Source organism: Solanum verrucosum, unplaced genomic scaffold (genome assembly GCF_900185275.1).
Source record: "Solanum verrucosum unplaced genomic scaffold, falcon-dt-bn FXZP01000229.1, whole genome shotgun sequence".
Classification (NCBI taxonomy): Eukaryota; Viridiplantae; Streptophyta; class Magnoliopsida; order Solanales; family Solanaceae; genus Solanum; species Solanum verrucosum.
Genome location: NW_026020011.1, coordinates 6,061,671 through 6,079,031, shown reverse-complemented (window position 1 = coordinate 6,079,031; position 17,361 = coordinate 6,061,671). Strand labels below are relative to the sequence as shown.

The window sequence follows — 17,361 nt, the reverse complement described above, 5'->3', positions numbered from 1 at the left end:
AAGCAAATTTTATGATATCAGGATATGAACAATATTTCATGACGGTTAAAGTTTTAAATCTCACCCTTGTTACTCCTATCGAAACTTTCTACATCCATGTTGATAGAAGAATTCCGGATCGTTTTGAAGAAATCCTTTCGTGTAATCCAAAAGGAGTGGTAAGTAGGACGTAATGATAATCATATGTATTTGTTTTTTGCGAAAAACACACTTGTGATTGAGAACTAACTTTACTTTGTTTTGTTTCTCCGAACTAATTTTCAGAAGCCGGATGTTAGTGTATTTGGCAAGAAGAAGTGTTGGAGGGTGGTTCGTTGATCAGTATGAGTATGAACTTCAGCGCGTGAAGTGGTCGATTGGAAAGGGAAAGACACTTGAAGTTTAGCTATTTAAATTTGAATTGTTTGAGATTTCAGCATTTTATGTTTGATATATGATCTGTTTATGTTTAATATTAGACACCATGAGTTTGAGAACATTTGTTTAATTACTAAGACAATGATTATAATAATCAACTTATCATATTATTTGGTACACAACATGAGATGAACAGAAATATTTTATGAGATAAAAGTTTGTCTCAAATCAAAATCAGATCTTCTCTTTAATACAAATATTGTTAATTATTTTATTAGAAATATAATTACAATTTTTTAAGGAAGTGATAATAAATCCACATCGAAAAAAGAGAAGAAAGTGAGTAGTTTTTATAAAGCATAACACAAGTTCATATGTGTGACTAGCTCTCAGTACCCAAATATTTTTACTCTCTATTTTTATGTTAGTAAAATTAATGACATCCTAGATTTGTTGTTCTTTTAAGGCTCGTTTAGTAATTGGATAAGAAATAAATTTTATTCATGTATTAATTCTCGTATAAGTTATACGACGTTTGCTATATAGGTAAATATGAAATAGGTAATTCATGTAACAAATTAATACACGTTTAGTTGACAACTTAGAAATCTACATAACTAATATATGTACAAGTTATGAAGAAATCTATGCACTTTTATTTTATGCAGTTCCTGTATAACTAATACGTGCATAAAATAATACATTCACTCATAACTAATTCATATGTTACTAATACTTGCAAAAGAAACAACCCCTCTACCTTTACGAGATCTATGTCTTCAGGCCCCACTTATGATATTCCAATGGATATGTTATTGTACTAATACTTGCGTAGCTCTAATCAGCTGCCAAATAACCCCCACATATGATATTCCAATGGATATGTTATTGTACTAATACTTACGTAGCTCTAATCATCTATCAAATGACCCCAAGTGATTGTTTCATATGATTATTAGAACTTCATATAATTTCTCGAAATCAAATACTCGCAATTTTCATGGTCAAACGCCCTCGTAAGTCATTTTCAAAAATTTAAAGGGGCATTTTTGACCCAAGGAGAACTCATTAACAAGAACCTACTTGAATTTCAGTTACTAGTATCAACTAACACCAAATTCAGTTACTTGAATTTCCCAAAAAGTTCTAGAAAGTTCCTATAAAGTTCTAGAAACAAGGAGCCTATAAATTTGGTATTTGCAATTCGATACTTCTTTTTCACAGTAACTCTACTAACTACTCCACATATCGCCGGTAATTTTGATTCCGGTGATAATTCGCCGTCGCCGATCGGAATATGGGGATGCCGAGTGCTTGCGCCGTCTGCGGCAATGTCACCTCTAAACGATGCTCCCGCTGCAAGATGGTTAATTACTGGTATGCACACTTTTCGAATTCGCGATATATACAAAGATACTGAAGTTTTAGTTTGTAGTTTGTGTAATCGTTTTTGATTGAAGTGAAAGTTACACACGTTTCTAAGTAGACTTGATGATTGTTTTTCTAGGGTTAATTTGAGCTGTAAATGTAGAGAAATGCCACAAGATTTAGGTATAACTGAACTAGAAATTGTGTTACAATTACTCTGTTAGTTGTCTTGTTCTATCTACTTGTTGAAGGTGGTGGTGGATGGGGCGGGGGGGTGAGGTGGGGTAAATTTGGTAGATTTGTTTAATTCTGCGAAGGATGGAGTAATAGTTTGATGAAGCATTTGATAGGGAAATTTGGTAAATTGTTTAATTCTGTGAAGGATAGACCGATTATTTGATTTACTACTTGCTATTCTTAGTGATAGAATAGCAAATAGTTTTTGTTCATTCCATTTAGCAAGATTTATATATGTTAGGATCTTGTAAATCTTTCCTGATCATCCGGTGGCTGAGGCTCTTATCCTTTTGAGGATGAAATGTTGCTGTTCTTGTCATCATTCCTCTATTTTGGGTTTCTTCTGTTGTAGTTTACAGCCTCTACAAAGGAAATAGATTTGGGGGGGGGGGGGGGAGAGGAGAATCTTAAAAACATCTATATTGAATAATAATAATAACCTTATTTTTTTAACTATATTCTGCTGCCTACCAATCTTATACTTCTGGTAATTATAAGCGTTAAATTGTAGTGATGTTTTTTCTCCGAGTTGGATCACTATATCCATCTTTACATATGAATGTTATGTATGTAACTGATGTGGTTCTATCCATGCCGCTCAATTGTAGGGGATTACTTGTGTAATGAGTGGGAGGGGTATTTGAAGTTTAGAGAGGTAGAATATATGATAATGAGAATAGACGGAGTAAGCTTGTTCTGGGTGAGGAAGGATTCAAAACCCCAATACTGTGGTTCGTAGCCACATGTTCTAATGATTTCATGTTATGCCTTTCTTTACATTTAATATCCACTTTGCAAGGTGTCAAACAGAAAAAATTAAGTCCAAATTGATAGAGTGCTCTTTAAATTACCCAATCAGTGGAGTGTGATGAGAGGCATCTCTAGCCTATAATTGGGCGGAAGATTACCAATTTCATGAACCCCGTCCTCTCTCTCTATGTATATATATGTGTGTGTGTGTCTGAATGTGTGTTTGTGTGTACACGAAAGTGCCTCACTTGAAGCTTGGGCACAGTATACTGCACCTTGCATTAAAGTTTGAGCTCAAGTGTTGATTTGACAACATCGTCAAAGAGGACCGAAATTCAACTTAAAGTACTTAACTAGAGAGAAACTCTCCATATTAAGTAGATGTATAAACTTGCTTTTGTGTGTCTATCCTTGTCAAATCATGTTGGGAATCATTAAGATCTTATATTCCAGATTTTTTTTAGTGCTGAATAAACTATTTTGAGCTTCTTTTTGTTTGGGATGTCTGCTTCTCTATGTCAGACGAGCTGAGTTGCAACTTCACTGATATAGTTGTTGATATACATACATCCCTACTTTTGTACTGACCTGCACTGTACAAAAATTGGCTGACTTTTTCAGTAATAGAACTTCTAATCACCTTCTATGAAAAAAAAGAAGTTATCGTTGATACGCGTACTCTCTCTCACAACAAGCATTCTTGCCAATTACTTCACTTTACTTACAGGGTCTTGATTTATTGTTCTCTTTCATCTTTTCTTCCACTTTTGCTATTGCCTAGTTCTTCTGGTTTTCATTTCTTTCCTTGGAGTAACGATAATCTTTTTGCTTCTCTTTATATAAATCTGACTTCGAGTGTAGGATAGTGGCTAATTGTTTTATTTCTCTCTCTGTCTGTGTGCCTATTTATCTATCTAGTTCTGATGCTTGCCAAAGATCCGATTGGAACTCAGGGCACAAGTATGGATGTAGGGATTTTCAACCATCTGTTAAAGGTAATTCTGAGCAATCACAACCGACTTTGCAAAGGAGGTACATGTTTGGGACTTCATTTGTTCCTTTTAGTGGAAAAAATAATATACAGGTACATGTTTCTTCCTTAATTAGCTTTCTATGAACACAAATAACATGTATTTTAAAGACCTGACCGGAGTTGGGATTTAACCTATTTCAGGAACTTTTTCCATATGAAGAATTCTTGAATTACTTTTACTGGGGTGGTTCAGGCTATCCTCCTCGTAGACTCATAAATTGTGGTAACAGGTATCTCTAGTATAGACTCTTAACGACCAAGAATTATCTACCTTTCAGTCTATTCTTTGAGTTCTCTTAATGTCGTTCTTTGGTTCTTATGCAGCTGTTTTGCTAATGTGGTTCTGCAATGTCTAACACAGACTAGACCACTTGTCACCTACTTGTTGGAGAAAGGCCATAAAAGAGAATGTAGAGCATCAAATCAAATTATTATGATGAACTAACCCTTTATTTTAAATTATTGGAAATAATTCTTATATCATGTATTCTCTCTTTCCACCCAGGTAGATCGAATGGTTGGTGCTTCCTCTGCGAATTTCAACTCCATGTTGAACAATGTACCTGGTGTCAGAATCCCTTTTCACCAATTGACATACTATCAGGGTTGCCTAACATTGGTGGTAATCTTTCTTGTGGAAATCAGGAGGATGCCCATGAGTTTATGAGGTATGTTGTTGTCTGAGCTGAGTTGATGCGTATATTTGGTATAATGCACAACATGGAAACCTAATTTATGAAGATCAATTATGTAATTACTTGTGTTGTATGTCAGTAAACATGTTGAATCATAATAAAGTTGCCTACTTGGTAGGTTTGCTATTGACACAATGCAATCGGGGTTACTTGCTGAATTTGATGGAGATAAGGCTGTACCTCTTAGCGCTCAGGAAACAACTATTATTCAACATATATTTGGTGGTCGCCTTCAATCTCAGGTAATCTTTAATTCATGAGAGAAAAGAGTTATTCAATGTGATTGTGCAATGTGAAACAGATTGAAAAAAATTACTATCATGATATTTGTTGTATTGGCCAAACAAATTTCTGTTTGTTGGTTTGTACAGAAGATTCATACCTGATCCTTGAGTTGGTTTGGGATTGAGGCATAGTTGATTGATGATTATGTGCTTTAAAAAAAAAATTACATATAAGCTGCACAGTGTTTACACTTCTGTATAGTGTCAATCTCCCTTCCATCTTTTCTCGCATAATGTGCTATTGTTACTTTTTAGGTTGTATGTACAGAATGTGGTAATCACTCGAATCAGTTTGAGAATATGATGGATCTGACTGTAGAGATTGAGGGGAAAGCTGAGTCTTTGGAGGAATGCTTAGATCAATTCACTGCCGAAGAGTGTATGGATGGTGAAGATATGTATAAATGTGATAGGTAGCTTCTTCTCTTCAATGCTGACTTTCTTCTTCAAAGGGTCACCTGTGACCTTAGTCTATACTTTTAAATACCAGTTGGTTATTCCTTCAAGTGAAGACATGCCAGTGTATATTCTGCCAATGCAATGCTGATCATTGCTTTTATTCTCACTTTTATGTAAATCCATTTTAATTACACGACTGGCTAAGTGGCTAGGACATAAAATGCAGGTTCACTCTGTCACACCTGATTTGACCTAATTTCTAGTGCAAAATCTGAACTTTTTTGATGCCAGAACTTCCTCAATTTATTTTTTATTTTTTTCGGGAAATATTTTCAAAGTTTCTTGTTGGTAGTACTTCTTCAAGCATCACCGACATTCTTTTTGGGAGAGCAGGTGTGACTTACCTATAATATCTGGGTGATGTCCACTCTTACATCAAAAAGTTGCTCTTGATGTTTGTATTAACTGTCTACTGCTCAGTTATTGATTGTTTGAAATTATATTTGCTCTGATATGATATTTTAAAGGTTCATTCACTTGTTTTTTCATTGCATCTTCACTTGGTTTCCTTTCTGTTATACCTAACAGTAATGAATGACATGTTCTTGCAGGGCATCTTCATTAAAAGTTGCTCTTTGATGTTTGTTCCAACTGTCTACTGCTCAGTTATTGATTGTTTGAAATTATATTTGCTCTGATATGATATTTTAAAGGTTCCTTCACTTGTTTATTCGTTGCAGCTTCACTTGGTTTCCTTTCTGTTATACCTAACAGCCTAACACTAATGAATGACATGTTCTTGCAGATGTAATGATTATGTCAAGGCATGGAAGCGCCTAACGATCCTGGAGGCACCAAATATTCTGACAATCGCTTTGAAAAGGTTTCAGGTTGATCTCATTTCCTTTTCATCTATATTACCTCTTTGGCCTATGAACTAAGTTTTATTGATAACTAGCCATTAAAAGATTGAAAAAAAAGACCACCTTCTGTATCACTTTTTTCCGCATAGATGAAGTTCTGTGCCATTAATGTGACAAAACAAAGGGATATTTTAATCATTTATGAGGATTTGTAGCACCAAGCCTAAGGAAAGCAGAACATCATAGAGGATTGAAGAAAAAATACATGTCCAATTTTCATAAGAATATGTCCAATTTTCATCTCCCCTGTGTGTCAGTCCAGAATCAATTTCTCTCTTTCTGTGAAATGGATTTTTATTTGCCAAATTGAAAGGCGCAGATGCAGCAGCAAGTAGGTTGCTGGTTATTAATGAAAGCTAAACCTGGAAATGGCTAATACATAAAAGCACCTCAAAGGAGTTGGGTACTAGAAATGGGAAGTACTCACTCCCAGGGAAATACTGAGTAGTAAGAAAGAACTATTGGAAAAAGTTTGTAGTACAAAAAGCCATTGCATTCCTGATCAAAAAAAGTTGCAGATCAAAAGCTAAGAGTACTTGACCCCCTAAACCCATAGATTTTCTCTCAACCTGTCATGGCTAGAGAGTTGCAACCAAAACTACCAACTGTAAAATTAAAAGAGACTTTGATTTGCTTGTTTCATAAATAAACCAGCGAGACCAATTGGCAGGGTTGAAGTCCGGAAACGAGAAGTGAGGATAGTTGTTTGATATGGAAGAGACTAAAATACTCCCTGTTTCTCCATTTAAGAGGCACATGAATCACATAAAGAATGGGCAACTTCTGACAGAAGTGTTTTGGTTTGTCTTTATTGTATGCACCAAATAATAGTTTGAAGGTTGAAGTGCTTACCTAATGCATCTCTCACTATTGACTTAACTATTCCAGGATGCAGCATTTTTAATGTTCCTCTACAATGATAGGCACAAAGTTTCATCCTTAACTCTCTATGATACTATCTAGGTATATTAGGCTTAATTTGGCTTGGGGTTTTATATTTAGAATGTTTAACTTTCAGTTTGCTTAATCATAGCTTTGGGAATCGACATCGCAGATCTTTGTTGTTGAACACAGTCTGATCCTTCCTCTTACATCGTAGGTGAAAAGTGACTATTAATATGTTTTTTTCAAGCTCTTCATCATATTTAATGACATTCAAGTGTGTGTGATGTAAATTCCATATTTCAGTTATGAATCATATTGCTAGAATGACTTTTCAACAAGTCATAACAGCTAGAATCTCTTCTGCTGAGGATTACGATGGAACTTTGCACTATAGCTGCTTTAACACTAAAATAGTACATAAAAACATAGACATTGCATAGAAAAGAACCCAGCTGAAGCTATTTATGATTTTACAGATGTACTGAAGTTAGGTCTGCAGTGTGCTGGTTGCTCAAGTCCATGTTAAGCCTTTCTTGCTTTCTTGGAAAAGTGTCTTTCTCTCTGTTGCCATGTCCCATCTTGTTCTGTCTAGATTTTTTTTCTTCTTGTTGTTAAACAGCAAACCTTGTATCAGTGAATGTTTTAGATTTCTGATAGCATAATCTAATTGGGCCTAAAATCTTTTTGCAGAGTGGGGATCCTGTCAAACTAAATAAGAGGGTGACTTTTCCTGAAAGTTTAGATCTAAATCCTAACATGAGTGAAACAGGAGATGGCAATGACCATTTCAATCTGTATGCAGTGATTGTTCATGAGGATATGTCAAATGCATTACATTGTGGCCATTATATCTGCTACATCAAGGATTTGAGAGAGAATTGGTATAGAGCCGACGACACTGAGGTAGGAGGCATCTGTTTCCTGGCTTCATCTCCTCTTTTTTACTTTGTGTGTTCACCCACAAGATTCAATAGCGGTGTTCTCTTCATATCTGGAGGATGTATACTATTTGTCAAAAAATGAAGCTTCAGAGGCAACCTTCTGATCCTTTTGGTCTTGTATGATTTAATAGATGGGTCTAAACTGCAACAAAAACAAAAAATCCTGTTTTGGTAAGACACGGCATGTGACATTTGGCTCTATGCAACTGGCAACATGCATGTAACTGACAAACTTGCCCGGGTATATGTCAAAACAGAAATATAATGAATAGATCTCAACTTCACCCTGTGTTCCTTCATACATGTTTGGGGTGCGTGGTATGTTTGTGTGTCCTTTCCAACAGTATAGACATCATCTTTGAGACCCTTTGTTACTTGATCGCCTATGTCTCATTTTTGCAATAATGTTGAAGGTAGCATCTTGCTTACATAAGTGCTTGTGGTAAAGTAGTAAAGTTCTTTCTGTCAAAGTCATTAATAAGTATGTATTCACGCTTGACTAGCCTTAAACGTTCATGAGCTTCATGTGACAAGAAATTCATGATTCCATACATATCGAGCATTTGTCACCTTCTTTGTCCTCGCATTTTCTAATTTTCATGTCTTAATTCACAATTTATTTCAGGTTATTGATGTAAAAATTGATGAGGTTCTTGCACAGGAAGCATACATGCTCTTATATAGCAGGTATCTTCATTCAGCCATGGTCTAATTGATCTCTGAAAGCTCACTACTCCTCCGCAAATAAAACTTAAACCCTTTTACTTTAAAAAGTCAAATGAATTTTTCTTTAACCATGATTTTCTCAAGTAAATCGATAGCATTTTTGAATTTGAGAGTTCAATTTTATAGTACTTCTTATTAATTTGTTATTATTATTCTTAAGGAGGATTACACATTCCTCCTCTGAGGTTTCAACTTGATACATATATCTCTCTTCTGGTCTCAAACATGGACTTTCCCTTTTACATATTTTATGTAACAGAACTATCTGTAATCTGCGAATGGACAACTTGTTTTATGAGCTAGCTTCAATTTTTCCTCTATATTGTGTAACAAAACAGGCTCATTTTATGCATGTCTTCCTATGCTACTCTTTTAAAGTTATTTTCATATGTAAAAAGTGATGACAAAAATACAGATGATTTTCTTGTACAAATTAATCTTAAGATAAAGTGATGTCTTTATTTTTTGTTTTTAATTTTTGCAATATTTGAATTTGTCTTTCCCTTTTTAGTTTTATTTTCAGTTTTAATTTTATATATCATTTTCATGTATGGAAGTTTGAAAAAGTTGGATAGAGGATGGGAGGAATGGATCTTGGCATCTAATAATCTTGCTGCCTTTGCTTTCTACAGGCATTTAGCCAGGCCAACATCCTTATATCCTCTTGAATCATTAAATAAACAGGACAAAGCGGAAGGCAAGCAGCATTCCACAGTTGCATCTCTTGAGTGCCATAAGACAACTGTGTCTCCTGCTATATGTTCTAATCCTGTTTCATTGCCAACTGATAAGAGATCAGTGATTGTCAGGGAAAAAGAGGAGTTGCCCTCAGTTACTAACTTTGAGGGTGGTAGGGAGGATCAAGATATGGTAGATTCTGGGGAAAGTCGTAAAGTCTTGCAGGAACTTCAGGATGTTAGAGAATCCAGTGCAGATGGAGAAACTTATCTAAGAATGTTATCAGCTACTTATTCCTTCATTGATAGTTGTGCTGAAACTGTAATACAGAAAGCTGAAGGGAGATTTCCCGTTTCTGACAATGAGGAAAAAACCGAGATGTGGAGAAGAACTTTTTATGAGTCTCTGTTTGGAAGTTCTAGTGAGGAGGAGGATTCTGTAATTACAGATGTTGAATTCGTTGTTTCTGACATTGAGGAAAACACCGAGACATGTGAAGGAACTGCACATGACTCTCTGTTTGAAAGTCCTTGTGAGGATTCTGTTGCCACAATTGGTGAAATGCCGTATGATTCTTCTTCCGATGCCTCTGACTCAAGCTCATCTTAAACAAATGCACGCCCGCAGTCTGGCTTATCTTGTGAAAGTCCACAATCTGGTAGATTCTGTGAATGAACATACTTGTAGTCGCTTGACGAGACTTTATTCTCTGATCTGGGAAAGTGAGTAGCCTCTTCTGATTGTAGTTGACGATAGTATTGGAGATTCAGAGTTGTATAGATGAATAGTTCTGATGATTTACAATAGTGTTGGAAAATAAAGTTGTATAGAGAGAAATAACCAAGAATCATAGTTAGATTTGGAAGTCAAATTCATCTTGTAGACATGAATTGTATATTTCTTTTACATGAATGATTGAGAGGTTGCTATGTTTCATTTTGTGTGTATTATTGACACAGCTGCACACTGCACATTAGGTAAAAAAATAAAAGAATGAAGTGTTATCTTTAATGAGAAGTTTTTATAATCATACAAACGTTAAACGGTTTAAGTATTTTTGAGACTAAATTTTTTGAAAGTCTTATAACCACACAAATGATATGGAAGGTACGACTACAAATTTCAAATCTTCATTTTTTTAAAATAGGGAAATAGGCGATTTTAAGAAACTTTCGTGTGTGTTAACTCATGAATATTTAGTTAAATGGTTTTGGACGATTTCTTTTTTGAAAAAGTTTTACGAGTCCCTCTATAAGGAGTTAGGTGAGTAGTATGTATAGCTTCACCATGATCTGCGGCATTTTAAAACATTTAGGAGCCATTTTATGGGAAGTAAACAATTTCTTCAATTTTTCGTGTGTATTAGCTTATGGATCTGGCACCTTGGAGTATCCAAATTTTATTTCTAAAAAAAACTTTATGAGGACCTCTATAATAAGTTGAGAAAGCATTACGTACCATCCAACCATTTTTTTAGGCATATTTTTGCATTTAAAAGTCAACTTTTAGGAATTAGACGACTTTCTTGGTTTTTCGTGTGTTAGCCCATTAATCTATCGCCTCAAAGCACCCAAAAAAATTTTTTGAAAAAACTTTATGAGAACCTCTGTAATGAGTTAGGGAAACATTACGTACAGTCTCACCATTTTTTTCAAGCATATTTTCACATTTACAAGCCAATTTTTACGAATTATGTGACTTTCTTATTTTTTTCGTGTGTATTAGCCCATGGATCTGGCGCCTCAAAGCATCCAAAAAAAATTCTCAAAAAACTTTATGAGGACCTCCGTAATGAGTTGGGGAAGTGTTACATATAGTCCCACTATTTTTAATGCCTATTTCCGCATTTACAAGCCCCTTTTTAGGAATTACACAAATCCTCGATTTTTTTTGTGTGTATTAGCCCATGGATTTGGCGCCTTGGAACACCCAATAATTTTTGTGAAAAAAACTTTATGAGGACCTTTGTAATGAGTTGGAAAACCACCACGTATACTTACACCATTTTATTAATGTCTATTTCCGCATTTACAGGTCATTTTTAAAAAATTACTCAAATTCCTCGATTTTTCGTGTGTATTAGCTCATAGATTTGGTGTCTTGTAGCACCAAAAATTATTTTCTGAATAAACTTTATGAGGATCTTCGTAATGAGTTAGGGAACAATATATACTTACACCATTTTTAACGTCCATTTATGCATTTATAGACCCTTTTTTAGGAATTTTGCAAATTCTTTGATTTTTCGTGTGTATTAGTTCATGGATCAAGCGCCTCGGAGCACCCTTATTTTTTCTTAAAAAAACTTTATGAGGACCTCCGTAATGAGTTGGGGAACCACCACGTATACTCACCTCTCTTTTTTCAACGCCTATTTTCACACTCACAAGCCCTTTTTTAGGAATTACGCAATTTTTTTTATTTTTCATGTGTATTAATTAGCCCATGGATCTAGTGCCTCGGAGCACCCAAAATTATTTGCTGAAATAAACTTTATGAGATCCTCTGTACTGAGTTGGAGAACCACTATGTATACTTACACCATTTTTAACGTCTATTTATGCATTTACAGGCCCTTTTTAGAAATTACACAAATTTCTTGATTTTTCGTGTGTATTAGCCCATGGATCTGGAGCCTCGGAGCACCCAAATTTTTTTTCTGAAATAACTTTATGAGGACCTCTATAATGAGTTTGGAAACCACCGCGTATACTAACATTATTTTTAATGCTTATTTCCGCATTTACAGACTCTTTTTTAGGAATTACGCAAATCTTCTATTTTTTATATGTATTAACCCATGGATCTTGCGCCTCAAAGAACCAAATATTTTTTTCTTAAATTTTATCATGAGGACATCTGTAATGAGTTGAGGAACCACCACGTATACTTACACCTTTTTTAACGCCTATTACCGCATTTACAAGCCCATTTTTTTGAATTACGCAAATTTCTCAATTTTTCGTATGTATTAGCCCATGGATGTGGCGACTCAGAGTACCCAATTTTTTTCTTGAAAACCTTTATGAGGACCTCTGTAATGAGTTGGGGAACCACCACATGTGCTTACATCATTTTTAATGTTTATTTTCGCATGTACATGCCCTTTTTTAGGAATTACGCAAATTTCTCAATTTTTTGTGTGTATTAGCCTATGGATCTGCCGTCTCGGAGCACCCAATTTTTTTTCCTGAAAAAACTTTATGAAGACTTCCGTAATGAGTTGGGTAACCACCACGAATACTCACACCATTTTTAACGCTTATTTCCACATTTACAAATCTTTTTTTAGGAATGACGCGAATTCCTTAATTTTTATGTGTGTATTAGCCCATGGATCAGGCGCCTCAAAGAACCCAAAATTTTATCCGAAAAACTTTGAGTGCCTCTATAATTAGTTGGGGAACCACCACGTATACACGCATAATTTATTTATCGTTTATTTTCGTTTACAGGCCTTTTTAGAAATTATACAAATTCCTCAATTTTCCGTGTGCCCATGGATCAAGCGCCTAGGAGCACTCAAATTTTTTTTCTGAAAAATCTTTATGAGAACTTCCGTAATGAGTGAGTGAATCACCACATATACTTAAACCAATTTTTAACGCCTATTTTTTGCATTTACATGCCTTTTTTTAGGTTTTACGCAAAATCATCGATCTTGTCGTGTGTATTAGCGCATGGATTTGGCTCCTTAGAACACCCAAATTTCTATGTGAAAAAACTTTATGAGAACTTCTGTAATGAGTTAGAGAACCACCACGTACACTCACACCATTTTTAACGTCTATTTTCGCATTTACAAGCCCTTTTTAGGAATTACGTAAATTCTTTGATTTTTTGTATGTATTAGCCCATGGATCAGGCGTCTCGGAGCACCCAAAATTAATTCTGAAAAAACTTTATGAAGATCTCCGTAATGAGTTGGGGAACCACCACGTATACTCACACCTTTTTAACGTCTATTTCCACATTTACATGCCCTTTTTCAGGAATTACGCAAAAAAATTAATTTTTCGTGTGTATTAGACCATTGTTATGGCGCCTCAGAGCACCCAAAATATTTTCTGAAAAGACTTTATGAGGCCCTCCGTAATGAATTGAGAAACCACCATGTATACTCACACAATTTTTAACGCCTATTTCCACATTTACAGGCTTACTTTTGGAATTACGCGAATTCCATAATTTTTCATATGTATTAGCTTATGAATTTGGTGCCTCGTAGCACCCAATTTTTTTTAGAAAAAAACTATATGAAAACCTTTTTAATGAGTTGGGTAAGTGTTACGCATAGTCCCACCTTTTTTCAGGCATATTGTTGCATTTACAAGCTAATTTTTAGGAATTATGCGACTTTTTTTATCTTTTGTGTGTATTAGTCTATGGATCAAGCGCCTCGGAGAACCCAATTTTTTTTTGAAAAATCTTCATATGGACCTCAATAATGAGTTGAGGAAGCATTACGTACAGTCCTACTATTTTTTTTAGGCATATTTTCGTATTTAGAAGTCAACTTTTAGAAATTAGGTGACTTTCTTGCTTTTTCATATGTATTAGCCCATTAATCTGGCGTCTAAGAACACTCAATAATTTTTTTTGCAAAAAGCTTTATGTGAACCTCCGTAATGACATGGGGAAGCGTTACGTACAATCCTACCATTTTTAGGCATATTTTCACATTTGAATCAAACTTTTAGAAATTACGCGACTTTTTTTTATTTTTTGTGTATATTAGTCCATGGATCATACGCATCAGAGCACCCAAATTTTATTTTTGAAAAATCTTCATAAGGACCTCTTTAATGAGTGGAGGAAGCGTTACGTACAATCTCACCATTTCTTTCAGGCATGTTTTTGCAATTACAAGCCAACTTTTAGAAATTACGTGATATTCATTTTTTTCATGTGTATTAGCCCAAGGATTTTGCCTTGGAGCATCCAAACCTTTTTTCTTAAAAATTTTTATGAGCACGTCTGTATTGAGTTGGGAACACTCACGTATATTCACACCATTTTTTTAACGCCTGATTACATATTTACAAGTTCATTTTTAGGAATTACGTAAATTTCTTGATTTTTTTATGTGTATAAGCCTATTGATCTGGCGCCTCGGAGCACCCAATTTTTTTTAAAAAAAAACTTTGGGAGAAACTCTGTAATGAGTTGCGGAACCACCACGTATACTCACACAATTTTTAACGTATATATCCGTATTTATAGATCCTTTTTCAGGAATAATGCAAAATTCTCAATTTTTCGTGTGTATAAAGCCCATGGATCTGGCGCATTAGAGCACTTAAAAAAAAATTCTAAATTTTTTTATAAAGACTTCCGTAATGAGTTGGAGAATCACTACGTATACCTACACCATTTTTTTAACATCTATTTCCCCATTTATAGGCCATCTTTAGGATTTATGCAAATTTCTCGATTATTCGTGTGTATTAGGCAATGAATCTGTGGGCCCGGAGCACCCAAAATATTTTTCTGAAATTTTTTTATGAGGACCTCTGTAATGAGTTGGTGAATCACCACGCATACTCATACCATTTTTAACGCTTATTTCCGAATTTACAGGCCCCTTATTAATCTTTTAATGGTGACAAAAGTTGACACTAGTACAGTCTTTAAGTGGCGACAATTTAATCTTTTAGTGGCGACAAAGTTGACACTAATAAAATCTTTTGATGGCGACAATTTAATCTTTTAGTGACGACAAAAGTTGACACTAATACAGTCTTTTGGTGGCAACAATTTATCTTTTAGTGGCGACAAAAGTTGACACTAATACAGATTTTTAGTGGCGACAATTTAATCTTTAGTGGCAACTAAAGTTGACACTAATACAGTCTTTTAATGGCGATAATTTAATCTTTAATGGCGACTAAAGTTGACACTAAAAGCTACCTTTAGTGGTGGCAATTTATCTTTTAGGTGGCGTCAAAAGTTGACACTAATACAGTCGTTTAGTGGTGGCAATTTAATCTTTTAGTGGTGACAATATAATCTTTTAGTGGCGACCAAAGTTGACACTAATACAGACTTTTAGTGGCGATAATTTAATCTTTTAGTGATGACTAAAGTTGACACTAATACAGTTTTTTAGTGGCGGCAATTTAATCTTTAGTGGCGACAATTTAATCTTTTAATGGCGACAAAAGTTGACACTAATATAGTCTTTTAGTGGCGGCAATTTAATCTTTAGTGGCGACTAAAGTTGACACTAATACAGTCTTTTAGTGGCGACAATTTAATGTTTTAGTGGCGATAACTTAATCTTTTAGTGATGACTAAAGTTGACACTAATACAGTTTTTTAGTGGCGGCAATTTAATCTTTAGTGGCGACTAAAGTTGACACTAATACAGTCTTTTAGTGGCGACAATTTAATGTTTTAGTGGCGATAACTTAATCTTTTAGTGGCGACTAAAGTTGACACTAATAAAGTCTTTTAGTGGCGGCAATTTAATCTTTAGTGGCGAATAAAGTTGACACTAATACAGACTTTTAGTGGCGATAAATTAATATTTTAGTGGTGACTAAAGTTGACACTAATACAGTGTTTAAGTGGCGACAATTTAATCTCTAGTGGCGACTAAAGTTGACACTAATACCTACTTTTAGTGGCGGCAATTTAATCTTTAGTGGCGACTAAAGTTGACATGAATACAGTCCGACAATTTAGTCTTTTAGTGGCGACGAAAGTTGACACTAATACAGTCTTTTAGTGGCGACTAAAGTTGCTACTAAAGCAGTCTTTTAGTGGCCACAAAAGTTGCACTAATACAGTCTTTTTGTGGCGAAAATTTAATGTTTTAGTGGCGACAAAAGTTGCTACGAATACAGTCTGTTAGTTGCGACAATTTAATCTTTTGGTGGCGACACAAGTTGCCACTAATACAGTCTTTTATTGGCGACAATTTAATCTTTTGGTGGTGACACTAGAGTCATTAACTCATACTAAGTGATAGATGCACTTCTTAGAGACTAACCTTTTGGCCTTAAGGTATGAAATGAAATGACCCTTAGGCACAGTTGAACTACTCCTCTACTCTAAAACATGCTCATTCGAAAATAAAAACTTGACTATTCGAGTTCTACAATCAACTGAGGCATAACAAGCATGCAGTCAGTCCATACCTGAATAACAACTAAGTCAACCATGGTGTCCTTGTGATTGACAAAGATGGTACAATCATGATTAACTCTCTCGGCTAGAATAGACTCACCAACATATGTGGAAACACTGAAGGTCTCAAGAAGTCATTTGGGAAGAATATTGAATCACATAGCAATATACAGAGTTACAAAAGATAGACTCGCACCTAGATCAAGTAATGCATATACATCAAAAATAAAGACTTTGATCATATTAATCTTTTGATCATCATAATAATTTACTTACAATTATATTATAAGTGTTTTAGTTGTATGATTTTTTTTATTAAGTAAATTATTGATGCATAAAATTATGTTCTAAGCAAAGAGCGGAGTTAGAATTTGAGGTTTGTGGGTTCAATTTTTTATTTTTATTTTGAGCTATTCAGTTTTAAATTAATAATTTATATGCTTGCAATGAATTTCTTATTGCAAATTTAGAGTTTGAACTAAAACTACTAAACTCGGTTGAACTCGTAACCAACATACCGGCTTAGCCCCTAACAAGATTTGGTTAAGATAAATCTTAAAGAGAAAAAAAAAAAAAAACAGTGAAGACTTGTGTATTATAACACATTTTGTGATTTCTCAATGTTCACTCCTACATATTTTTGTAACACATAGATTGCACTTGGTTATATCTCAACCTTAAGCATTTACCATAGGATTAAAAATTCATTTCTTTTTGTTCTCTTGGCTCACCTCTTAGTTGGGCTCAACTCCAACAACGACAACAAACCCAATGTAATCCCACAAATGGGGTCAGGAAGGGTAAGATATATGCAAACATTACCCCTACCTCTGCAAGGTGATATTTTATGGACTAATAGTCGAAAATGATATCCATAAACTCTTTTAAGGAATGTGTTTTATTGATATAAAAACACGATTAGAGCAAGCAAATGATTGAAACACTTTAGCAAAG

The 17,361-nt window shown here is 34.7% G+C and overlaps 1 protein-coding gene across 1 annotated transcript; it reads left to right on the top strand.

Moving 5' to 3' along the window:
* Nucleotides 1–1,475: 1,475 nt before the first annotated feature.
* Nucleotides 1,476–9,954, top strand: LOC125819969 (ubiquitin carboxyl-terminal hydrolase 18). Its single transcript, XM_049499377.1, has 11 exons — nucleotides 1,476–1,734; nucleotides 3,631–3,796; nucleotides 3,887–3,975; nucleotides 4,070–4,155; nucleotides 4,251–4,413; nucleotides 4,559–4,682; nucleotides 4,980–5,137; nucleotides 5,929–6,013; nucleotides 7,622–7,834; nucleotides 8,498–8,559; nucleotides 9,231–9,954. The coding sequence occupies exons 1-11, from the start codon at nucleotides 1,655–1,657 to the stop codon at nucleotides 9,883–9,885; spliced, it is 1,881 nt and encodes a 626-aa protein (XP_049355334.1). The 5' UTR covers nucleotides 1,476–1,654; the 3' UTR covers nucleotides 9,886–9,954.
* Nucleotides 9,955–17,361: the final 7,407 nt, after the last annotated feature.

Excerpts from the sequence above, each read along its gene's own strand:
- LOC125819969 (XM_049499377.1), top strand. The coding sequence starts at position 1,655 with ATGGGGATGCCGAGTGCTTGCGCCGTCTGCGGCAATGTCACCTCTAAA. Across the intron at positions 4,156-4,250 it reads GAAAGGCCATAAAAGAGAAT|GTAGATCGAATGGTTGGTGC; the intron begins GTAGAGCATCAA and ends CTTTCCACCCAG. Across the intron at positions 6,014-7,621 it reads TCGCTTTGAAAAGGTTTCAG|AGTGGGGATCCTGTCAAACT; the intron begins GTTGATCTCATT and ends ATCTTTTTGCAG.